This window comes from Tinamus guttatus, unplaced genomic scaffold (assembly GCF_059628265.1).
Source record: "Tinamus guttatus ecotype Peru unplaced genomic scaffold, ASM5962826v1 Tinamus_guttatus_pri_ptg001362l, whole genome shotgun sequence".
In the NCBI taxonomy this organism is placed as follows: Eukaryota; Metazoa; Chordata; class Aves; order Tinamiformes; family Tinamidae; genus Tinamus; species Tinamus guttatus.
In genome coordinates, this window is record NW_028289896.1 from 35,687 (window position 1) to 59,950 (window position 24,264).

The following is a 24,264-nucleotide window of genomic DNA, read 5'->3' on the forward strand; positions in this document are numbered from 1 at the left end:
GGGGGGCTACTTGAGGCAGCGCTCGAAGTAGGTGGCCCCGACGTAGCCGCCGCGCAGGGAGCGCTGCACGTTCTGCTCGAACAGGCGCCGGTTGCTCTGCAGCACCTCGGCCGCCTCCTTGTTCAGGGGGTCCTCGGGGTTCGGCTCCTGTAGAGGGGGGGGGACACGATGGGGACGGTGGGGATCCCCCTGACGGTGCCGCCTTGGGGCGCCCCATTACCCCTTAATGCCCTTAGGACCCCCCGACTGTAACCCCTTGGTGTTTTGGGGTACCCTCTATATCCCTTAGTACCCCCGATTGTGCCCCCTTGGGGTTTTGGGGTGCCCCATTACCCCTTAATGCCCTTAGGAACCCCTGATGGTGCCGCCTTGGGGTTTTGGGGTATCCCCTGTTACCCCCAATGGCCCTTAATGCCCTTAGTACCCACCTTGGGGTTTTGGGGTGCCTCATTACCCCTTAATGCCCTTAGGACCCCCCGACTGTACCCCCTTGGTGTTTTGGGGTACCCTCTATAGCCCTTAGTACCCCCGACTGTGTCCCCTTGGGGTTTTGGGGTACCCTGTATAGCCCTTAGTGCCCCCAACGGTGCCACCTTGAGGTTTTGGGGTGCCCCCGGTTACTCCCGATGGCCCTTAATGCCCTTAGTACCCCCCTTGGGGTTTTGGGGTGCCTCATGATCCCTTAATGCCCTTAGCATCCCCCGATTGTGCCCCCTTGGGGTTTTGGGGCGCCCCATTACCCCTTAATGCCCTTAGGAACCCCTGATGGTGCCGCCTTGGGGTTTTGGGGTATCCCCTGTTACCCCCAATGGCCCTTAATGCCCTTAGTACCACCCTTGGGATTTTGGGGTACCTCATTACCCCTTAATGCCCTTAGGACCCCCCGACTGTACCCCCTTGGTGTTTTGGGGTACCCTCTATAGCCCTTAGTACCCCCAACTGTGTCCCCTTGGGGTGTTGGGGTACCCTCTATAGCCCTTAGTACCCCCGACTGTGTCCCCTTGGGGTGTTGGGGCGCCCCATTACCCCTTAATGCCCTTAGGAACCCCTGATGGTGCCGCCTTGGGGTTTTGGGGTGCCCCCAGTTACTCCCGATGGCCCTTAATGCCCTTAGTACCCACCTTGGGGTTTTGGGGTACCCCCTGTCACCCCCAATGGCGCTTAGGACCCCCCAACTGTCCCACTTTGGGGTTTTGGGGTACTCCCTGTTAACCCTTAGTGCTCTTAGTATCCCCTGAATGTCCCCCCTTGGGGTTTTGGGGTGCCATGATAACCCTTAATGCCCTTAGGACCCCCCGAGTGTCCCCCCTTGGGGTTTCTGGGTACCCCCCTATACCCCTTAATGCCCTTAGGACCCCCTGACTGTCCCCCCTTGGGGTTTTGGGGTGCCCCCCATAGCCCTTAATGGTCTTAGGACCCCCGATTGTGCCCCCTTGGGGTTTTGGGGTGCCCCCCATAGCCCTTAATGGTCTTAGGACCCCCGATTGTGCCCCCTTGGGGTTTTGGGGTGCCCCCCATAGCCCTTAATGGTCTTAGGACCCCCGATTGTGCCCCCTTGGGGTTTTGGGGTGCCTCATTACCCCTTAATGCCCTTAGGAACCCCTGATGGTGCCACCTTGGGGTTTTGGGGTATCCCCTGTTACCCCCAATGGCCCTTAATGCCCTTAGTACCCACCTTGGGGTTTTGGGGTGCCCCCTGATAACCCTTAATGCCCTTAGGACCCCCCGACTGTCCCCCGTTGGGGTTTCTGGGTGCCCCCCTATAGCCCTTAATGCCCTTAGTACCCCCCTTGGGGTTTTGGGGTACCCCCTGTTACCCTCAGTGGCCCTTAGGACCCCCCAGCTGTCCCACTTTGGGGTTTCTGGGTACCCCATTACCCCTTAATGCCCTTAGGATCCCCCGACTGTGCCCCCTTGGGGTTTTGGGGTGCCCCCCAATAGCCCTTAATGCCCTTAGTACCCCCCTTGGGGTTTTGGGGTGCCCCATGATAGTCCTTAATGCCCTTAGAACCCCCCGACAGTGCCACCTTGGGGTTTTGGGGTGCTCCAATACCCCTTAATGCCCTTAGGACCCCCTAACTGTCCCCCCTTGGGGTTTCTGGATGCCCATGATCTCCCCTGACTGTGCCCCCTTGGGGTTTTGGGGTGCCCCATTACCCCTTAATGCCCTTAGTACCCCCCAACTGTCCCCCCTTGGGGTTTCTGGGTACCCCCCTATAGCCCTTAATGCCCTTAGGACCCCCAACGGTGCCACCTTGGGGTTTTGGGGTGCCCCCGGTTACTCCTGATGGCCCTTAATGCCCTTAGTACCCTCCTTGAGGTTTTGGGGTGCCCCGTTACCCCCGATGGCCCTTAGGACCCCCTGACTGTTCCCTCTTGGGGTTTTGGGGTGCTCCAATACCCCTTAATGCCCTTAGTACCCCCTAACTGTCCCCCCTTGGGGTTCCGGCGTACCCCCCGATACCTCCAATGGCCCTTAATGGTCTTAGTACCCCCCTTGGGGTTTTGGGGTGCCCCGTTACCCCGTTCCCTCACCAGGAAGAGGTACTGCAGGCCGTAGATGATGGAGTTTATCGTCAGGACGGGCTTCCAGTCCTCTCTGGGGACAGAGGTGGCCGTTAGCGGGGGACACGGGGACCCCGATCCAGCTGGGGTCCCCCCACGTCCATCCCGAGGCCACATCTGGGGTCACGACGTGGAATGGGGACCCCTTTATCCCATATGGATGGGGGGTCATGGGAGACCCCAGCGCAGCCGTGGCCATCCCAGATGTTCTTGTGGCCACCCCAAATGGGCTCAGGGTTGCCCCAGATGTGCCCGTGGCCGCCCCAGATGTGGCCACGTCCATCCCATGGCCACATCTGGGGTCACAACGTGGAATGGGGACCCCTTTATCCCACCCTGACGGGTGACGGGGAGACACAGGAGATCCCAGCACAGCTGTGGCCACCCCAGATGTGCCCGTGGCCGCCCCAGATGTGCTCAGGGCCGCCCCAGATGTGCCCACGTCCATCCCATGACTCCTTCCAGTCACATCTGGGGCCACAACGTGGAATGGGGACCCCTTTATCCCACCCTGACGGGTAACGGGGGGACAATGGGAGACCCCAGCGCAGCCGTGGCCACCCCAGATGTTCTTGTGGCCGCCCCAGATGTGGCCGTGGCCACCCCAGATGTGGCCACGTCCATCCCATGGCCACATCTGGGGACAAAACATGGAATGCGGACCCCTTTATCCAACACTGACGGGTGACGGGGGGGACACAGGAGACCCCAGCGCAGCCATAGCCGCTCCAGATGTGCCTGGGGCCACCCCAGATGTGCGTGTGGCTGCCCCAGATGTGCCCATGTCCATCCCATGGCCACATCTGGGGTCACAATGTGGAACGAGGACCCCTTTATCCCACGCTGACGGGTGACGGGGGGACACAGGAGATCCCAGCACAGCTGTGGCCACCCCAGATGTGCGTGTGGCTGCCCCAGATGTGGCCACGTCCATCCCATGGGCACGTCTGGGGTCACAACGTGGAATGGGGAGCCCTTTATCCAATGATGACGGGTGACAGGGGGGCACGGGAGACCCCAGTGCAGCTGTGGCCGCCCCAGATGTGCTTGGGGCCACCCCAGATGTGCGTCTGGCTGCCCCAGATGTGGCCATGTCCATCCCATGGCCACATCCAGCCACATCTGGGGTCACAATGTGGAACGGGGACCCCTTTATCCCACAGTGACGGGTGATGGGGGGACAATGGGAGACCCCAGCGCAGCAGTGGCCGCCCCAGATGTGCTCGTGGCCGCCCCAGATGTGCTCAGGGCTGCCCCAGATGTGGCCATATCCATCCCATGGCCACATCTGGGGTCACAATGTGGAACGGGGACCCCTTTATCCCACCCTGACGGGTGATGGGGGGACACAGGAGATCCCAGCACAGCTGTGGCCACCCCAGATGTGCTCGTGGCCGCCCCAGATGTGCTCAGGGCTGCCCCAGATGTGGCCATATCCATCCCATGGCAACATCTGGGGTCAAAACGTGGAATGGGGGCCACTTTATCCCACGCTGACGGGTGACGGGGAGACACAGGAGATCCCAGCACAGCGGTGGCCACCCCAGATGTGCTCGTGGCCGCCCCAGATGTGCTCAGGGCTGCCCCAGATGTGGCCACGTCCATCCCATGGCCACATCTGGGGTCACAATGTGGAACGGGGACCCCTTTATCCCACGCTGACGGGTGATGGGGGGACACAGGAGATCCCAGCACAGCTGTGGCCACCCCAGATGTGCCCGTGGCCGCCCCAGATGTGCTCAGGGCCACCCCAGATGTGGCCACGTCCATCCCATGGCCACGTCTGGGGTCACAACGTGGAATGGGGACCCCTTTATCCCACCCTGACGGGTGACAGGGGGACATGGGAGACCCCAGCGCAGCCATAGCCGCTCCAGATGTGCCCGTGGCCACCCCAGATGTGCTCGTGGCCGCCCCAGATGTGCTCGTGGCCGCCCCAGATGTGCCCCAGCTGTGCCCACCTGAGGATGTTGAGGCACACGTTGCCCTCCAGGTCGATGTTGGGGTGATAGACCATCGTCTCGCACTTCACCTTCGGCGGGTCGTGGGGGTAGCCCTGGCCAACCTGGGGACAAGGACAAGGTCACAGCTCTGCACTCACAGGGCCACCATGTGGCTACCGGTCACGTCCCGGTGGCCTCCATTGCCACCCATGGCCACTGTTCACATCTTGGTGGCCAGCAGCTTATCTGACTCATAGGGGAGACGCCTACGTCTTGGTGGCCACTGGTGACACCCTGGTGTGGCCACCTGGCTCTTATTCACACCTTGGTGGCCACGTGTGACATCTGGATGGCCACCAGCTTCTAATTCACCCCCCAAACACGTGGCTAATTGTCCTATCTCAGTGGCCACCAACCCCTGATCCCAATTCCAGCCCATGAGTCACGTTTTGGTGGCCACCAGTCACATCCTGGCAGCCACAAGGAGTGGATCCGTGTATGGCATTTTGGTGGCCATGGCCAACATTTCAGTAGCCGCTCAGCCCCAGATCCCATAGGATAAACCAGTCGCGTTTTGGTGGCTACTAATTGTGCCTCTTTGGTGGCCAACCACTGGCCCCTACCCAAACCAATGGGGTGGACGTGGGGCCACCCATGGTCAGACAAGTGGCCTGGCTCCACCTTGATGGCCACAAGGCAGGACCTGGTGGCCACGGGCTCCCCCGTCCCCATGGACGTGACTGACCTTAAAACTGAAGACGAATTTCCCTCCTTTGTAGAAGCCCTGGGGGAAAAGAGAGACGTCACCGCGGGATGGGGACACCGGGAGGACCCCAAAGGGGGACAAGGGACAAAGGGGGTGACAAGGGGCTCCCTGTGGGGATGGAGAAGTAGCCCAAGGGCTAACGAAGCATCTGGGGGGGCAGAAGGACCCCAGGGGACCAGGGTGGGGGGACCCAAGGGGTGACAGATGTTCCAAGGGGGACAAGAGGGGACCCAAGGGGTGACAGAGGATCTGGAGGGCACAAGAGGGGACCCCAGGGACAATGAGGGGGACCAAAGTAGTGACAGAGGATCCAGGGGGGACAAGAGGGGACCCCAGGGACGATGGGGGGACCCAAGGGGTAACAGAGTTTCCAAGGGGGACAATGGGGGGACACAAGGGGTGGCAGAGGATCCAGGAGGGACAAGAGGGGACCCCAGGGACAATGGGGAGACCGAAAGGGTGACAGAGGTTCCAAGGGGGACAAGAAGGGACCCAAGGGACAATGGGGGGGACCCAAGAGGTGACAGAGGTTCCAGGGGGGACAAGAGGGGACCCAAGGGGTGACAGAGGATCCAGAGTGGACAAGAAGGAACCCCGGGGATGATGGGGGGACACAAGGGGTATCAAAGGTTCCAAGGGGGACAAGAGGGGACCCAAGCAGTGACAGAGGTTCCAGGGGGGGACGACAAGAGGGGACCCAAGGGGTGACAGAGGATCCAGGGGGGACACAAAAAGGGACCCAAGGGATGCTGGGGGGACCCCAGGGGTGACAGAGGTTCCAAGGGGGAACAAGAGGGGACACAAGGGGTGACAGAGGATCTGAGGGGGACAAGAGGGGACCCCAGGGACAATGGGGAGACCCCAGGGGCAACAGAGGTTCCAAGGGGGACAAGAAGGGACCCCAGGGACAATGGGGGGACACAAAGGGTAACAAAGGTTCCAAGGGGGACAAGAGGGGACCCAAGGAGTAAGAGAGGAGCCGGGAGGGACAAGAGGGGACCCCAGGGACAATGGGGAGACCCAAGAGGCAACAGAGGATCCGGAGGGGACAAGAAGGGACCCAAGGGATGATGGGGGGGACCCAAGGGGTGACAGAGGACCCAGGGGGGACAAGAGGGGACCCAAGGGGTGAGAGAAGTTCCAAGCGGGGACAAGAGGGGACCCAAGGGGTGACAGAGGATCCAGGGGGGACACGAGGGGACCCAGGGCCAATGGGGGGGACCCAAGGGGTAACAGAGGTTCCAAGGGGGAACAAGAGGGGACCCAAGGGATGATGGGGGGGACCCAAGGGGTGAGAGAAGTTCCAAGGGGGACAAGAGGGGACCCAAGAGGTGACAGAGGATCCGGAGTGGACAAGAGGGGACCACAGGGACGATGGGGGGACCCAAGGGGTGACAGAGGATCCGGGGGGGACAAGAAGGGGACCCCAGGGACAATGGGGGGACACAAGGGGTAACAAAGGTTCCAAGGGTAACAAGAGGGGACCCAAGGGGTGACAGAGGATCCGGAGTGGACAAGAAGGGACCCCAGGGACCATGGGGGGACCCAAGGGGTGACAGCGGTTCCAGGGGGAACAAGAGGGGACCCAAGGGGTGACAGAGGATCCAGGAGGGACAAGAGGGGACCCCAGGGACAATGGGGGTACCCAAGGGGTGAGAGAAATTCCAAGGGGGACAAGAGGGGACCTAAGGGATGATGGGGGGAATCAAGAGGTGACAGAGGTTCCAAGGGGAGAAGAGGGGACCCCAGGGGTGACAGAGGATCCAGGGGGGGACAAGAAGGGATCCCATGGACGATGGGGGGACCAAAGGGGTGACAGAGGATCTGAGGGGGACAAGAGGGGACCCAAGAGGTGACAGAGGATCTGGGGGGCACAAGAGGGGACCCCAGGGGTGACAGAGGATCCAGGGGGGACAAGAAGGAATCCCATGGATGATGGGGGGACCAAAGGGGTAACAAAGGTTCCAAGGGGGACAAGAGGGGACCCCAGGGGTGACAGAGGACCCGGGGGACACAAGAGGGGACCCCAGGGGTGACAGAGGATCCAGGGGGGGACAAGAAGGGATGCCATGGATGATGGGGGGACCAAAGGGGTAACAAAGGTTCCAAGGGGGACAAGAGGGGACCCAAGGGATGATGGGGGGGACACAAGGGGTGACAGAGGACCCGGAGGGGACAAGAAGGGACCCCAGGGACCATGGGGGGACCCCAGGGGTAACAGAGGATCCAGGGGGGACAAGAGGGGACCCCAGAGACAATGGGGAGACCCAAGAGGCAACAGAGGATCCAGGGGGGGACAAGAAGGGATCCCATGGATGATGGGGGGACCAAAGGGGTGACAGAGGATCTGAGGGGGACAAGAGGGGACCCCAGGGGTGACAGAGGACCCGGGGGACACAAGAGGGGACCCCGGGGCCGCCGCGGGCAGCGTCACCTCGTCGGGGCAGATGAGCAGGCGGAAATGCAGCAGGTCGTCCTGGTCGGAGAAGTCGATCTCGCAGGTCTTGGGCAGGTTCAGCTCGTTGATGTCTGCGACGGGGACGCGGGTCAGGAAAAAAACCCACGATGGGGAAAAAAAAAAAAAAAAAAAAGACGCGGATGGAGGAAAATCCCGAGGGATCCGGGATCCCCGGGTGCCACACGCGGGATGGGGGTCCCAGGGCCGCTCCAGGGCCGGTTCCGACCCGGAATACTCAGTAGCTGCCCCCCGAACCCTAAAGAGGGGGTGGGTTCGGTTCTGGTTCCCCAGCACCCCGGTACCGGGCCGGGTCCTGCCCTGCAGCAGCCCCTCATAGGGACCACGTGGGTCCAGCGCCGGTTCGGTCCCCGGTACCGGGCCCAGGTGGGTTCCCCCCCTCCATAAGCCCAAGCGAGTCCAGACCTGGTTCTACTCCCCCGGTTCGGGCCCGGGGAAGGCGGCAGCGGCCCCCGCGGCTCTGAGGCCGGTGCAGCCTCGGTTCCCTCCCTCCCCGTGCCGGTCCCGGTTCCGGTCCCGGTTCCGGTCCCGGGTCACCTTTCTGGATGCGGAGCTGAGCGGCCGAGGCCTTTTTGCTGGTGCCCTTGGTGCCGCCGGCCGATTCCTCCTCCTTCTTCTGCTGCTTCAACGAGAAGAGCTTGATCATCCTGCCGGGCCGCGCCGGGCCGGGCCGCCCCGGGACGGGGTACGGGGCCGGGCCGGGCCCGGGGCGGGGGGGGCAGCGGCGGGGAGCCGAGAGCTGCGGCCCTTCCCCCCCGGCGGCTCCGCGCGGAGAGACGAGGCGGGGGGGGGGGACGGGGAAGGCGGCGGCACCGGCGGCGGCACCGGGAGCCGGGCCGGGATCGCGGGCGGAGGCGAGCGAGGGGGGGGGGGGAGGGGAGGGGGGCGAATCGGCAACGGCCGGCGCCGATCGGCAACTTCCGGAAGCGCTTCGGGGCTTTCCGGAAGGGGCTTCGGGGCTTTCCGGAAGGGGGCGGGGCCAAGGCGCGGGAGGCTTCGCGCCGGCGCCTTTCGGGCTTTTCCGGAGGGAGCTCGGGCGGGCGCCGAAGGCGCTTCGGGTTCTTCCGGAACGAGGGCGAGTCTTTCCGGGGTCTTCCTCCCCACGCCCGCTTCGTCTCTTTCCGGAAAGGGGCGGAGCTCCCGCCCCCGCTGCTTCGGCTCTTTCCGTAAACGGGGAGGGCTCGCCGCTTCGGCTCCCTTCGGCTATGCTCGGTAACTTCCGGAGAGCGCTGCCCCTCCCCTCTCCCTTCGGCTCTCATCGGAGAGCCTCGGCTCTTTCCGGAGACCTCCGTTCCCCTCTCCGGCCTCCGTCTGCCAAAAGCGGGTGGTGGGAGGAGCCCCAAGCACCAACCACGCGCTGATAGGCCCACCCCCTAAGTGGGCGTGCCGTTCTCCCCCAGTGGGCGCCGCCATCTTTAATTTGGGCACGGCCATCTTTATTATGGGCACTCTCCAGGCCCCATTCCCAGATCTTCCCCCCTTCCCGTGCTTCCAAGGACACCTCCCCCTTCCAACCCCCTCCATCCAGTGCCTGGGGGGGATGATGATGATGAAGGGGGGGGGGGAAGAGGAGGGCTCAAGGGCAAATCTGACGCCCGGAGGACAACATGGCAGGACGGGGAAGAGCTTGGAGATTCATGGCTTTATTTATCTGGTAGAGACAGGGACAAAAAGGGGGAGGAAAGGGAAGGAGGAAGGGAGAAGGAACCAGGTTGCCACCCCATCCCTCCCCTGGGCCCTGGGGCAAGAAGGGGAGGCCAAATGAGCCACGTCCTGCCCCCCTCTCTCCCTTCCCCAGCAGCCTCCTGCCCCCTAACCTAAAGGAGACGGTCACGGGCCCAGGGGGCCGGCGGGAGAGGCCCGGGAGCCTTCGGCCTCGTCCAGCGGGACGACGGGGCCGAGCAGGGCCGAGAACTTGCGGTCGCCGAAGGCGGCGTTGAGCCGGGCCTCGAAGAAGCGCTGCAGGCCCAGGATGGACTGCACGTCCGCCTTGTCCTGGGGGGGCAAAGAAGGGGCTGGACCCCCCCAAAAAGCCACCCCAAAACCAGCCCTTCCTCCCACCGCCCTCCTCGATCCATCCCATTTTTTTTATTCCCACAGCGCAGGGAGACCCCCGCATTTCCCACCCTCCACGGGAGCAGGGAATGCCCATCCGCTTCCCCCTATCCCAGCCCATCTTTTCGCCTTCCCAAGCCCCGGGAAGGGCCCGGGATTTTCCCGTCGCACCTCGGTGAGTGTGTTGAACTGGCGGATCATCCTCCACACGTCGCGGGCGAACTCCTCGGCGCAGCCGTAGGGAGGCGACAGCTTCTCCAGGAGCTTGGCCCGGATCAGGGTGAGGTCAACGGCGTCGGCCCGGCCCTCCTGGGGACAACCGGGACATCAGCGGGGGTGGCTCCGGCATTCCCGGCATTCCCGGCGTTCCGGGGACTCACCGGAGAGCTGGAAAGCCGGTGCAGGGGCCGGCAGGGCTCGTGGCACAGCAGCTCCAGCAAGACGCGTTGGCATTTCTGCGCCGAGGGAGATGAGGAGGGTGAGGGATCCGTTGGGATCGGCTCTTTCCCGGCACCGGGATCGGCTCTTTCCCGGCACCGGGATGCTCCGTCTACCTGTTGGTCCGGGGCCGAGAGCTTGCGGGGTGTCCCCTCCTCGGGACAGGGGAAGCCGGTGGTGACGTCCTCGTGCGGGGGGTCCTGGCACAGCAGACACCTCCACTCGGGGCTGCGGGATCAAGCGGGATCCGGTGGGATCCGGGTGTCCGCAGGGATCCCGGGATCTGTCTCTGGCCCTACCAAAGGGTTGGCGACCAGCAACACCTGGAGCAGCGGATCCCAATGGATCTCCAGGTGTTGATTCCCACATGGATCAAGGCCAGGAGCCCAAGGATCGACGGCTGAGAGGGGCTATGGATGAGGGATACCAATTCCCGGGATTCTGGGATCAAAGAAGCCCTCCCCTATTGGATCAGGCTGCCCACGTGGATTGGGGCGGCTTTTCCCAAGGGATCCATGTTCCTGTGTGGAATCCGTGTTCCTGGGGCATCTGGGAGCACAGGGTAGATCCCTGTGTGGATGAGGCATGCCAGGCTCCTATGGATTTGGGATCAACAGGGGGATGCTAACATAGAAAAGGACCATAAAATTCCAGAGAAATCTCTGCTAGGAATCAGAGAAAGGAAATCCCCAGATCCCGGGAAAAGGGAGAATATCCAGGGGAGCCAGTGGCACCCAAGCACCTCCCTAAAAAGCCACCAGATCCCAGGGGAGAGAAGCAGATGGGGGTGGGAAAGATAAATCTTGGGAAAAATTGGGAAAAAAAATATTTAGGGGTCCAGGGATCAGCAGGGAATCTGGTGGCACCAGTGAATTCCATAAAGGATCATGAGGGCTCATAGGAACTTTGTTCTCTTCCTGGTACAAGGAAACTAGGAGCATCAATAGGAGGGGATATCCCAAAATCCAGTGGCTGCAGGAGATCCCTGGAGATCCAGGGAGCAGCAGATGCCAGGGAATCCCAGGCGAGGGAATCCCAGGCGAGGGAATCCCAGGCGAGGGAATCCCAGGCGAGGGAATCCCAGGCGAGGGAATCCCAGGCGAGGGAATCCCAGGCGAGGGAATCCCAGGCGAGGGAATCCCAGGCGAGGGAATCCCAGGCGAGGGAATCCCAGGCGAGGGAATCCCAGGCGAGGGAATCCCAGGCGAGGGAATCCCAGGCGAGGGAATCCCAGGCGAGGGAATCCCAGGCGAGGGAATCCCAGGCGAGGGAATCCCAGGCGAGGGAATCCCAGGCGAGGGAATCCCAGGCGAGGGAATCCCAGGCGAGGGAATCCCAGGCGAGGGAATCCCAGGCGAGGGAATCCCAGGCGAGGGAATCCCAGGCGAGGGAATCCCAGGCGAGGGAATCCCAGGCGAGGGAATCCCAGGCGAGGAACAGGGGATCCTGGAGCTCTAGCAGGGACCATGCCTAAGCACAGGGACCCTCAGATCCCAGCGGGATGGGACAACCTGAAGGCCGGGGGACACAAATGTCACTGTCCCCTGTTCCGGGAGGGATGTGATCCCGGGATCAGACCTACCTGGGGACCTCCTGCAGGGCGGGGAGGTGACAGTCGAGGTGGTAGCAGTGCTCGCAGCGGTAGCACATGACCACGGCGCCGGCGCGGCGACACACGCGGCAACAGGCGGCCGCCAAGGACCCCGGCGCGGCAACAGGCGGCACCCCGGGGTGCTCGGCCACCGGGCCCGGCGGTTTGGTGTCCTGGGCGTCTCCGATGGGAGCCTCCTGCTCCTCCTCCTGCGGGACGGATGGACGGGACGGGTGACGGACAGACAGGAGACACCGGGGGACGGACAGGAGACGCTGGGGACAGACGGACGGGAGACAGGGGTGATGCTGGGGGATGACGACGGACGGACACTGGGGGACACCGGGGGACGGACAGGGGACGCCGGGGGACACGGAGGGGGGACATGGACCACGGATGCCGGGGGACATGGACCGGGGATGGACGGGTGACGGACAGGCGACAGGGACGGGTGACGCCAGGGGATGGATGGGCGACACTGGGGGACGGACGGGTGACACGGATGGGTGACGCCAGGGGACGGACGGGCGACACCGGGGGACCAGGGTGGGGGACGGACGGGTGACACGGACAGGTGATGCCGGGGGGGGATGGACGGGTGATGCCAGGGGACCAGGGTAGGGGACGGATGGGTGACACGACGGGTGACACTGGGGCAGTGGGGGACACGGACGGGTGACGCCGGGGCGGGGGAAACAGGTGACGCACAGGTGACACGGACAGGTGAGGCCAGGGGACAGACAGGCGACACCAGGGGTGACGGACAGGTGATGCCAGGGGACCAGGGTAGGAGACGGATGGGTGACACAGACAGGTGACACAGATGGGTGACGCTGGGGGACACGGATGGGTGACACTGGGGCGGGGGGGGGAAACCGGTGATGCACAGGTGACACGGACAGGTGATGCCAGAGGACAGATGGGCAACACCAGGGGACCAGGGCGGGGGACGGACAGGTGACACGGACAGGTGATGCCAGGGGACCAGGGTAGGGGATGGATGGGTGACACAGATGGGTGACGCCAGGGCGGTGGGGGACACGGACGGGTGACATCGGGGCAGGGGGGAGGGGAATGGGTGACGCACGGGTGACATGGACAGGTGACGCCAGAGGACAGATGGGCAACACCAGGGGACCAGGGTGGGGGACGGACGGGTGACACGGACAGGTGATGCCAGGGAACCAGGGTAGGGGATGGATGGGTGACACAGACAGGTGACACAGATGGGTGACGCTGGGGCGGTGGGAGACACGGATGGGTGACACTGAGGCGGGGGGGGGGGGGGGGGAACGGGTGACACGGACAGGTGATGCCAGGGGACAGACGGGCGACACTGGGGGACGGACGGGTGACACGGACAGGTGATGCCAGGGAACCAGGGGAGGGGACGGATGGGCAACACAGACGGGTGACGCCGGGGCGGGGGAAACAGGTGACACACAGGTGACACGGACAGGTGATGCCAGGGGACAGATGGGCAACACCAGGGGACCAGGGCGGGGGACGGACGGGTGACACAGACAGGTGACGCCAGGGGACGGACGGGTGACACGGACAGGTGACGCCAGGGGACCAGGGTAGGGGACGGACGGGTGACACCGACAGGTGACGCCAGGGGACGGATGGGTGACACAGACGGGTGACGACACACGGACGGGTGACGCATGGGTGACACACGGGTGACGCCGGGGGGACTTGCCTTGACAACGGCGGGGCCCGCGGGTCCCTGCTGCGCCCCCCTCTCGATGACGATGAGGTTGAAGTCCTCGGCCGACGTCCCCGGGAAGACGCGGAACACGGGGGGCTGCGCCGCCCCGGACAGGTCCAGGTCCAGGCGCTCCAGGCTCACCCGGGGCACCTTGCGGAGCAGGACGGTGGCGCGGCCCTCGAGGGGACGGCTCCTGGGGACAGCGAGGGGACATCAGGGTGCACCCCCCACACACACCTCCCTGGCTGCAGCCCCTTGGGATTCGGGGGTGCGAGAAGCCCCCCTGGGAACAGGGTGGCACCAACAGGCCTTGAGGCACCAGGAGCTCTTGGCTGAGGGGGCAAATTGGGGAGCTGGCAGCGCCGGTCCCTTGGGGACAGAGGGGACAGAGAGGGCCCCAGCGTAGGGGACAGGATGACAAGGAACAGCAGAGCCGTGGTATGAGGTGACAAGGGACAAGAGGGTCGCCCAACAAAAGGGGGCAAGGGACAAGAGGGTCCCCCAACACAAGGGGGGCAAGGGACAGGAGGGTCCCCAACACAAGGGGGGCAAGGGACAGGAGGGTCCCCCAACACAATGGGGGCAAGGGACAGGAGGGTCCCCCAACACAAGGGGACAAGGGACAAGAGGGTCCCCAACACAAGGGGCGCAAGGGACAAGAGGGTCCCCAACACAAGGGGGGCAAGGGACAAGAGGGTCCCCAACACAAGGGGGGCAAGGGACAAGAGGGTCCCCCAACACAAGGGGGGCAAGGGACAAGAGGGTCCCCCAACACAAGGGGGCAAGGGACAAGAGGGTCCCCAACACAAGGGGGGCAAGGGACAAGAGGGTCCCCCAACACAAGGGGACAAGGGACAAGAGGGTCCCCCAACACAAGGGGGGCAAGGGACAGGAGGGTCCCCCAACACAAGGGGGGCAAGGGACAGGAGGGTCCCCAACACAAGGTGACAAGGGACAGGAGGGTCCCCCAACACAAGGTGACAAGGGACAAGAGGGTCCCCCAACACAAGGGGGCAAGGGACAAGAGGGTCCCCAACACAAGGGGGCAAGGGACAAGAGGGTCCCCCAAGGTGACAAGGGACAGGGGAGACAGAGCTGCAGGAACAGAAGGGTCCCAGCTACCCCTGAGCACAGGGTGACCCAGGTGACAGGCGAATGCCAGGTACCGGGTGACACGGGAGTCCCAGTCACCCTTAGGCATGTGGTGACAACAGACAGGGTGACAAGAGACAGGCGGGTCCCTGGGCACAGGGTGACAAGGGCCAGGAGGGTCCTGGCTACTCCTGGGCAGAAGGTGACAAGGGACTGGAAAGCCCTGGACAGGGGGTGACAGGAGGGTCCCAGGTCCCCCCCCACCATCGTCATTACCGTTTAATGAGTGGGTCCTTAATGACCTCCTCCTCCTCCTGGGGGGGGCTAAGCCGCTTCCTCCTGAATAACGAGTTCATGAGGGGACCTTTGAGGACCCCCAGTGACAGGGACACGGCTGGTCCTGTCCCCTCATGCTCTGGGCCTTGGTACGAGGTGACAAGGGACAGGGGAGTGTGTGGGATAGGGTGGCAAGGGATATGGGGGGGACCTGACCGCCCCCGGGCACAGGGTGACAAGGGACAGGGTATAAGGTGACAAGAGAGTCCTAAGTGCCCTCTAGGGTAAGGGACATGGGAGCCCTTGGTAGGCAGTGACAAGGGGCAGAGTGTCCCCAGGTCACCCAGGAGGTGACAAGGGGTACAGGGGGGGCTGGAGGGGGGTCCCACAACACCCAGAGCACAAGTGGGGTGGGGGGGAAAAGCCTTGGGAAGAAGGTGGCAAGTGACAGGAAAGGCCGAGTGACCTTGGTGACAAGGGAAAGGAGGGGGACACAGGTACAGGCAGCTGGATAAGGGCAGGGGGGAGCCATCCACCTCCCCATCCCAAAGGTAGGGGGTGACAAGAGGCGTGGGTGGCACGGGGGGGTGACAAGGGACACCGCTACTCACCTCTTGGCTACAGTCACAGTCGGTTCAGGGGGGCCGTGAGCTGCAGAGAAAAAAGTACAAAATGCCAAAAAAGGGGGCCAAATGCCCCAAAAAGGGGTGCCCAGTGCCCCAAAAAGGGCGCCCAGTGCCCCAAAAAGGGCGCCCAGTGCCCCAAAAAAGGGGGTGCCAAAAGCCCCCAAAAAGGGGGTGCCAAAAGCCCCCAAAAAGGGGCACCCAATCCCAAAAAAGGCACCAAATTTGTCAGGCGTCTTCCTCCCCATCCTCCTCCTCCCGCTGGTCACTCACCCGTCTCGGCGCCGGCAGCCGCGTCCCGGGGGACCTCGGCCGGCTCTGGGGGGAGACGCGTGGGGACAAGGAGGGGACAGTCGGCGCCCTCGGTGCTCCGGGCCAGCGGGGGGGTCCCCGTCCTGGGGACGGCGCCCTGGGGGGTGGCCGGTCCCCTGGGGGGCTGCAGGAGGGGACCGGGGGCGTATTGTCCTTTGCTGACCACAGTGGCTTGCAAGGGAGCCTGGATGGGTAGAGGTGGCTCCGTTATCACAGGGTGGGGGGCACCCATGGGTGCCAGCACCCCCGTCTGTCCCCTCGCCAGCACCCCAAGGTACCTGGGAGGCTCCTTCAACGGGGCTGAGGCCGCAGGTTGGCGGTTGGGGACAGCCCCACTCCGAGACGATGGTCCCTGCGAGGAAGAGGAGGGTGTCGGCGGAGCCGCCGGCTCCCAGGGCGAAGGCGGGTGTCCCCAGGGTGTCCCCGCGGGCTCACCGAAGCTCTCGGCGCTCTTGGTCCAGGCGTGGAGGTCCCACTGGAACTTCATGTCGCCCTGCGGCTCCACGGGGTCCACGATGGCCTTGAGGGCCCGGTGGAGCTGGAAGTAGATCTGGGGGGCGCAGGGGACAGAGCGGTGGTGTCACCGAGGTGCCCGGCATGGGGACATCAAGGGGACATGTGACAACAGCCTAGGGGTGTTAGACTGTGGGGACACCTCGAAGCAGCACCCTGGGGACACCCAGCGTGTCCTGGGGACATCAAGGGGACATAGCGGCACCCTGGGGACACCCATGGTGTCCTGGGGTCATCAAGGGGACATAGCGGCACCCTGGGGACACCCACCGTATCCCAGGGACCCCAAGGGGACAGAGCAGCGTCCTGGGGACACCCACCATGCCCTGGGGACCCCGAGGGGACAGAGCGGCCTCATGGGGACACCCACCGTGTCCTGGGGACCTCGAGGGGACAGAGCAGCACCCTGGGGACACCCACCGTGTCCTGGGGACCCCGAGGGGACATAGCGGCACCCTGGGGACACCCATCATGTCCCAGGGACCCCAAGGGGACAGAGCAGCATCCTGGGGACACCCACCGTGTCCTGGGAACCCCGAGGGGATAGAGCGGCCTCCAGGGGACACCCACCGTGCCCTGGGGACCTCAAGGGGACAGAGCAGCACCCTGGGGACACTCACTGTGTCCTGGGGACCTCAAGGGGACAGAGTGGCCTCCTGGGGACACTCACTGTGTCCCGGGGATCCCGAGGGGACAGAGCAGCCTCCTGGGGACACCCACTGTGTCCCGGGGTCATAAAGGGGACATAGCTGCACCCTGGGGACACCCACTGTGTCCTGGGGCCCCGGAGGGGACAGAGTGGCCTCCTGGGGACACCCACCGCGTCCCAGGGACCTCAAGGGGACATAGCGGCACCCTGGGGACACCCTCTGTGTCCCAGGGACCCCGAGGGGACAGAGTGGCCTCATGGGGACATCCCCTGTGTCCCGGGGACCCCAAGGGGACAGAGCAGCCTCCTGGGGACACCCATGGTGTCCTGGGGTCATCAAGGGGACATAGCTGCACCCTGGGGACACGCATCATGTCCCAGGGACCCCGAGGGGACAGAGCAGCCTCCTGGGGGCACCCACCATATCCTGGGGACCTCAAGGGGACAGAGCGGCCTCCTGGGGACACCCATGGTGTCCTGGGGACCCCGAGGGGACAGAGCGGCCTCAGGGGGCACCCACCGTGTCCTGGGGACCCCGAGGGGACAGAGCGGCCTCCTGGGGACACCCACCGTGTTCTGGGGACCTCAAGGGGACATAGCGGCACTCTGGGGACATCCCCTGTGTCCTCGGGACCCCAAGGGGACAGAGCAGCCTCAGGGGGCACCCACCGTGTCCTGGGGACCTCGAGGGGACAGCAGCACCCTGGGGACACCCATGGTGTCCTGGGGACCCCGAGGGGACAGAGCTGCCTCCTGGGGAGGCCCATGGTGTCCTGAGGTCCTCAAGGGGACATAGTGGCACCCTGGGGACACCCACCGTGTCCTGGGGACTTCGAGGGGACATAGCGGCACTCTGGGGACATCCCCTGTGTCCTGGGGACCCCAAGGGGACAGAGCAGCCTCAGGGGACACCCACCGTGTCCTGGGGACCCCGAGGGGACAGAGCAGCCTCCTGGGGAGGCCCATGGTGTCCTGGGGACCTCAAGGGGACATAGCAGCACCCTGGGGACACCCACTGTGTCCTGGGGACCCCGAGGGGACAGAGCAGCCTCCTGGGGACACCCACCGTGCCCTGGGGACCCTGAGGGACCCCACAGCAGTGTCCTCAGGGAGCTTGTCACAGCATAGGCAGAGGAAGGGGACAAAAGGCAGCACCTCGGGGCACCCGTCAAACCGCAGGGACCCCGATGGGACCCAGGGGTGGCATCTGCCACCACCCAGGGGACCCGCTGCACCATCCCAAGGGCACCCATGGGTGTGGGAACTCCAAAGGGACCCGCTGCAGCACCCCCGGAACGCGGAGCGGGAGCCTGGGGACCCATAAGTGCCACCTTGCAGCACCTTGGGGACATGGGCGGGATAGGAGGGGACACAGGGGCATCCCCGGGATGCCAAGAGGGGGGATCTTGACACTGCCAAGGGCAGCCGGTAGCTCCGGGCACCCCTCACACCGCAGAAACAGGCGAGGAAGAGCAGGGGGTGACAGCCAACACCCCACAGAGACCCCTCACAAGCCAAATGTGGGTGACCTGGGGTCCAGCCACCCCCACAGGTGACCATCCCGTGTCCCCACTCGATGACAGGTTTCTCCAAGCTGGGATTTTTAGGGCAAACGTGGGCACAGACAGCCCTGGAGAGCAGAGCGAACAAGGGGGAACCGGGTGGCCCCACGAGGCGCCCCGGGAGGGGGTCCCTGTCCCCAAAAAGGGTGTGACGAGGCGGGTGACGTCCCCTCGGGGACTCACCAGCTTCTTGGAGAGCAGCAGCGCGGTGCTGTTGTCGCTCTCGAGGGCCCAGGAGGCGAAGCGGAGCACGTGCTCCTGGTGCCGCTGCAGCTTGGTCATGGCCCAGTGCTGCCGCTCCAGCTTCTCCTGCTGTCCCTCCGTCACCTTCTGCGGGAAGGGGACGAGCGGGTGACGGGGGGGGGGGGGACGGAGCGGGACGCGGTGGCTACCACCGCCGCGGGTGACGGCCTCACCTGGGCGTCGCTCACCAACACCTTGCCGCGCTTGTTGAGCTCCTTCATGATCTGCAGGATGGCCATCTTGATGTCCACCTGTACCCGCTTCTGCACGTCCGTCACCTGGCGGATGCTGCCGGCCGGGATGAGCCCCGGGATGAGCCGGGAGCTTCCTGGCGGCGCGGAGACCCCCCTGCATTCCCGGGATACGTACGAGCTGCGCACTTCCTTGGTGGAACGCTGTAGGCTGGCGTGTTTGTCACCCAGGCGCTTCACCAGCGACGCCAACACCTTGCGCTGGGTCCTCACCGCGTCCTCCAGGAACTGGTACCTGCGGCGGGGGGCGGGAAACGGGGTTGGGGACAGGCCCCAAAGGGACAACGCGGCCTCTTCGGCACCGATCCATGTGTCCCCCCAGGAAAAACGGCCCTTGGGGGGTCTGGGAACAGCCCGACGACAACCCAGTTCCCTTGGGGTGTTCTGGGAACAGCCCGGCGACAACCCAATCCCCTCGGGGGTCTTGGGAACAGCCCGGCGACAACCCAATCCCCTCGGGGGTCTTGGGAACAGACCGGCAACAACCCAATTCCCTCGGGGTGTCCTGGGAACAGCCCGGCGACAACCCAATCCCCTCGGGGTGTCCTGGGAACAGCCCGGCGACAACCCAATCCCCTCGGGGGTCCTGGGAACAGCCCGGGGACAACCCAATCCCCTCGGGGGTCTTGGGAACAGCCTGGGGACAACCCAATCCCCTCGGGGGTCCTGGGAACAGCCTGACAGCAACCCAATTCCCTTGTCGGGCTGTTCCCAGGACCCCCAACAACCCAGTTCCCTTGGGGGAACTTAACTCTAGTTAAGTTAACCTGATGCTTAGCCAACCTTTGCCATATAGTTAAGCCCCCCAAAACCCATTAAAGCCATCAAAAAAACCACCTATAAAACGCCATTAAAATAAAACCAAACTGGTTAAAAACCTGGGAAAATTAGTCAGCTGGTCAAGCTAAGAAAACCCACAAATCACCTATTAAATATTGATTTAACTTAAATCCGCTATCTAGCTTAATTAAGTTTCACGTATACTAAAACTATATACTATTTTTTTACTATATATACACACACACTACTTTATATACTACATATATACTATTTTTAAGGTCTGCTTAATCAAATGGCTTGAAAACCATATGATTAACTAATCACTTCACTAACTAGATAACACAAACTTCACTTAATAAGTAAAAGTGACCATAATTAATAAGTTAAATTACCTATCAAAACAAATATCAAATTAAGCAAAAAACTAAACAGATAGCTACACTAACCAGGCAGTATTTTAATGTAAAATGATTTAACAGATAAAATTTTATGCTTATCTTCTAAAATAACTAATTGGCTTGAAAACTAATCAGATTACTTAGCCATTAACAGTCAAGTTAATCTGATTATTTAATGAACTGGTAAACGACTGGTTAGATTTTTAATGGATAACTCATTGGAATCAAGCAGATAGAAGACTAAATTCCAATGTAATAAACTGGTAACCAACTGGTTAAATTTTTAATGGATAACTCAAGCAGATTGAAAACTCAATTCCAATGTATTTTTAGTGGCTGATTAGTTATCCAATTTCTTAGCTCTTCCTTAAAAACCAGTTTATAAACTGGTTAAAACCAATTTATTCAGAATCAATTAAAAGCATTTTAATGATAAATTAGGGAATGGGTGAGAATTAAGGTTTAATTGATGAGTGTGATCAGTTATTGGATGTGAGATGAAGAGAGGGAGTTTGGTAACGGAATGATTTGGGTGGGAAAAGTGATGTCAGCCGCGCTTAATTGCGGTGTTAATTGGCAAGGGGGTGTCCCCACTCACTGGTGGTCCTTGTGGGCGCTGAGCTGGCAGTCGCGGCACGTGAGGGTGTCACACGTGTCACAGAAGAGCACGAGGGGCTCCTGCTTGTGCACGGCGCAGTGCAGGGCGCGCTCGGCCTCCTTCACCCGGGAGCCGCCTGTGTGGGGAGGAAACCGTCACCGCGGCGTCACCCGGAGCCGCGCGGGCGTCACCCGGCGCCGCGGGGACCGACCGGTGGCTCGCACGGTGTGGTCCTTGGTGTACTTGACGCGCGCGTGGGCCTCCACGCACGTCTCGCACAGCGGCTCCGAACACTCCACGCAGTAGCTCGTGGCCGGCGCGTTGTCCTCGCAGCTGGTGCAGCACTAGGGGACAAAGCCCCGGCGGGTGACAAGCGCCCGGGGACAACAACACCCCTCCCCAAATCCCCACCTCCCTGGCATCTCCTAGTGAGGCTGTGCCCTCAATCCCACCTCTCCCCAGCAAGTCAGAGCTCGTTTTAACCTTTTTAATTACATCAGCCACATTATGTCCCATTTCCCCCCCATCGCCCCCATTTTCCCCCCCCATCGCCCCCATTTTCCCCCCCCCATCGCCCCCATTTTCCCCCCCCCATCGCCCCCATTTTCCCCCCTATTTTAATCGCTTTTTTTTTTTAGCTGTTAGCACAAGCACAAAACAGCTCCAGTTTTGCTCAGCTGCCCCAAAACACACCCAGAAAAGGGGTATAATTGACCCTAGGCCCACTGCAATAAACCCAAGAAGAAATACAACGCAATTATTCCTAATTAGATCATTTGGGCTCCTGCGACATTAAAAGCAACTCGTTAGCGTCTCATTAATGAGCGCGGGGTCTCACCTGGCTCGAACTGCGGTTGTCATCGGTCCCGTTGTCCCTTAAGAAATAGTTTTCCACGATGTCCTTCAAGTAACACTGATGTTTGCAGATGGGACAGTCGATCACTGAGGGGAGAGAAACGGCCTCAAAACGCTGCATTTTGCCCCAATTGCCACATTTTGCCCCTGTGGATTCCCCTGATGACGGTTCCTCGTTCCCTCTTCGCCCTCCAAACCTTCCTGGGCTCCAATATCCAAACCAGGGTGGGATAAAGAGGCTCCGAGAAGCCCCAGCTTCTCCCATCATTTTTTTTCCGGCCCATCCCATGGAGGGGGAGAAGGAAGAGCCCGGAGCGGATGGGAACGCCTCAAAAAACGGGATGCCCCTCACTCCAAACCCAAACTCCTAATGGGAAAACGTGGTCCGGGTGCCGTCGCGCCAGGAGATCCGGATATTGTCCACCTTGGAGGGGAGAAGGTTCCGGCTCCTATCCGAGCCCATTTGGACCAGGTCCCTTAAGGCCACATCTAAAGGCCCAGCACATTCCCGGGATGCCAAGGATGGGATTTTGGGGGTGCTCCTTGGATAACAGCCAGGCAGCGCAGTCTGCCCTTCCTTCTCCTCCTCCTCCTCGCTGGTGACAAAGCCACCAGCGACGGTTGAGATGCCATCTGCCCCAGGTGGCAGCGAGAGGAAGCCGAAGCTTTTGATCTCTCCGGAAATTTCTCCGCCCGGGAGGCGCCGGGGACACAAAGGAATGGGGGGCTCCAATCCCCCATAGGGAGGACCGCGATGAGCAAGGCCAAGCGCTACCGCGGCGGGGACAATTCCGGGCTGGAATGGGTCCGGGTGTCCGGGTGCAGCACGGAGGGTCGGGAGGATCCCAAGGATCCCACCGGACATCGCGGCACATTCCGGGACACGGCGCGGATCGAGGGGAGAGGCTGGGGGCACCCAGGAGCTCTAGGGCATCACGAGCAGCTTCCGCTTCCCCCCACCCCAAAAAAACATTAGGGCGGCCCCTAGACCCCCTTATTATAGGGAACCCCCCCATGTCCCCCTTACTATGGGGCTACCCCCTCATCCCCCTTATTTTAATGCCCCCCAACCCCCTTACTATAGGGCTGCCCCCCCGACCCTCTTATTTTAATGTCCCCCAACCCCTTATTTTAAGGCCCCCCCGGATCCCCTTATTTTAATGCCCCCCCAGATCCCCTTAGTATAGGGCTGTCCCCAGACTCCTTATTTTAACAGCCCCCCAACCCCCTTACTATAGGGCGGCCCCCAGGCCCCCTTAGAACAGGGCTGCACCCCCAGACCCCTTATTTTAATGCCCCCCCGACCCCCTTAGTATAGGGCTGCCCCCAGACCCCTTATTTTAATGCCCCCCCGACCCCCTTAGTAGAGGGCTGCCCCCAGACCCCTTATTTTAATGCCCCCCCGACCCCTTAGTATAGGGCTGCCCCCAGACCCCTTATTTTAATGCCCCCCCGACCCCTTTAGTACAGGGCTGCCCCCCGACCCCCTTAGTACAGGGCTGCCCCCAGACCCCTTATTTTAAGGCCCCCCGACCCCCTTAGAACAAGGCTGCGCCCCCAGACCCCTTATTTTAACGCCCCCCGACCCCTTTAGTACTCGGCCACCCCCTGGAACCCCCTCAATACCGAGGACGCGGTGACTCCCCCCCCGGCCTCACCTGGCCCCTCCTTGGCGACGGCGGGGCCGGCCCGCAGGCAGGGCCGGCACACGGAGTGCAGGCAGGGCAGGAGCCGCGGCTCCCGCTCGGCCCGCAGCCGCTCCCGGCACGCGCCGCAGCGCTCCAGGAGGTCCAGGGCGTCCCCGCGGGCCTCGACGGGGCCACCGGGGCCGCCCGCATCGCCCGCGACCGCCGGGCCCGACATGGCAGCGCGACCCCCGCCTCAGCACCGGAGCGCCTCGCCGCGGGGGGTGGGGACTGCGCGCGCAGCGGGCGGTGCAGCCAATCAGCGCCCGCGGAGCGCCCGCGGGGGCGGGGACAGCGCGTGAGTGACGGGGCTCTGCAGCAATAGGAAGCGGCGTTGGCGGGGAGGGGAGGGAGCGCCCCTGGGGGCGGGGACAGCGCGTGAGTGACGGGGCTCTGCAGCAATAGGAAGCGGCGTTGGCGGGGAGGGGAGGGAGCGCCCCTGGGGGCGGGGACAGCGCGTGAGTGACGGGGCTCTGCAGCAATAGGAAGCGGCGTTGGCGGGGAGGGGAGGGAGCGCCCCTGGGGGCGGGGACAGCGCGTGAGTGACGGGGCTCTGCAGCAATAGGAAGCGGGCGTGGGCGGGGAGAGGGGAGGGGAGGGAGCGCTCCTACGTGACGGCGGGTAAGGCGGGGCTAAAAGGAGACGGACCAATCAGCTGGCTGACCGGCGACGCAACAGCCAATAGGCGCCTGGAATTGGCTGATTGACAGGGGGAGGCTCCCGGTTGGTCCATGGAGCTTCCCTCCCCATTCCTGCTTTGTGGAATCCCTCCCCATTCCCAGTTGGGAAGCGCCTCCCCCCCTGCCGGCTCCCCGTTTGTCCATGGAGCTTCCCTCCCCATTCCTGCTTTGCGGAATCCCTCCCCATTCCCATTATTTTTCA

At 62.9% G+C, this 24,264-nt stretch overlaps 2 protein-coding genes across 2 annotated transcripts; both read right to left on the minus strand.

Moving 5' to 3' along the window:
- On the minus strand, positions 1–8,428 carry UBE2M (ubiquitin conjugating enzyme E2 M). The gene is made up of 6 exons (XM_088539082.1): positions 8,288–8,428; positions 7,709–7,803; positions 5,254–5,292; positions 4,527–4,630; positions 2,536–2,599; positions 1–147 (listed from the first exon to the last, which is right to left on the minus strand). The coding sequence occupies exons 1-6, from the start codon at positions 8,394–8,396 to the stop codon at positions 7–9; spliced, it is 552 nt and encodes a 183-aa protein (XP_088395208.1). The 5' UTR covers positions 8,397–8,428; the 3' UTR covers positions 1–6.
- Positions 8,429–9,576: 1,148 nt separating this feature from the next.
- Positions 9,577–23,560, minus strand: TRIM28 (tripartite motif containing 28). The gene is made up of 17 exons (XM_088539064.1): positions 23,356–23,560; positions 21,681–21,784; positions 21,054–21,186; positions 20,843–20,978; positions 19,185–19,301; positions 18,989–19,103; positions 18,756–18,902; positions 16,284–16,398; positions 16,127–16,200; positions 15,810–16,032; positions 15,525–15,564; positions 13,537–13,738; positions 11,826–12,043; positions 10,360–10,471; positions 10,186–10,260; positions 9,977–10,111; positions 9,577–9,745 (listed from the first exon to the last, which is right to left on the minus strand). Exons 1-17 carry the CDS (start codon positions 23,558–23,560, stop codon positions 9,581–9,583), a joined length of 2,316 nt encoding a protein of 771 aa, XP_088395190.1. The 3' UTR covers positions 9,577–9,580.
- Positions 23,561–24,264: the final 704 nt, after the last annotated feature.

What these genes read in the sequence shown, in the direction of transcription:
- UBE2M (XM_088539082.1), bottom strand. Translation starts at nt 8,396, where the DNA reads ATGATCAAGCTCTTCTCGTTGAAGCAGCAGAAGAAGGAGGAGGAATCG. An exon ending in TGCTCATCTGCCCCGACGAG is followed by an intron (nt 5,293 to 7,708) that starts GTGACGCTGCCC and finishes CTTTTCCCCCAG; the next exon opens with GGCTTCTACAAAGGAGGGAA. An exon ending in AATTCGTCTTCAGTTTTAAG is followed by an intron (nt 4,631 to 5,253) that starts GTCAGTCACGTC and finishes CCTTGTCCCCAG; the next exon opens with GTTGGCCAGGGCTACCCCCA.
- TRIM28 (XM_088539064.1), bottom strand. Translation starts at nt 23,560, where the DNA reads ATGTCGGGCCCGGCGGTCGCGGGCGATGCGGGCGGCCCCGGTGGCCCC. An exon ending in TGCTGCTCTCCAAGAAGCTG is followed by an intron (nt 16,399 to 18,755) that starts GTGAGTCCCCGA and finishes TGCGCCCCCCAG; the next exon opens with ATCTACTTCCAGCTCCACCG. An exon ending in GCCCTGCAGGAGGTCCCCAG is followed by an intron (nt 10,472 to 11,825) that starts GTAGGTCTGATC and finishes TTGATCCCGCAG; the next exon opens with CCCCGAGTGGAGGTGTCTGC.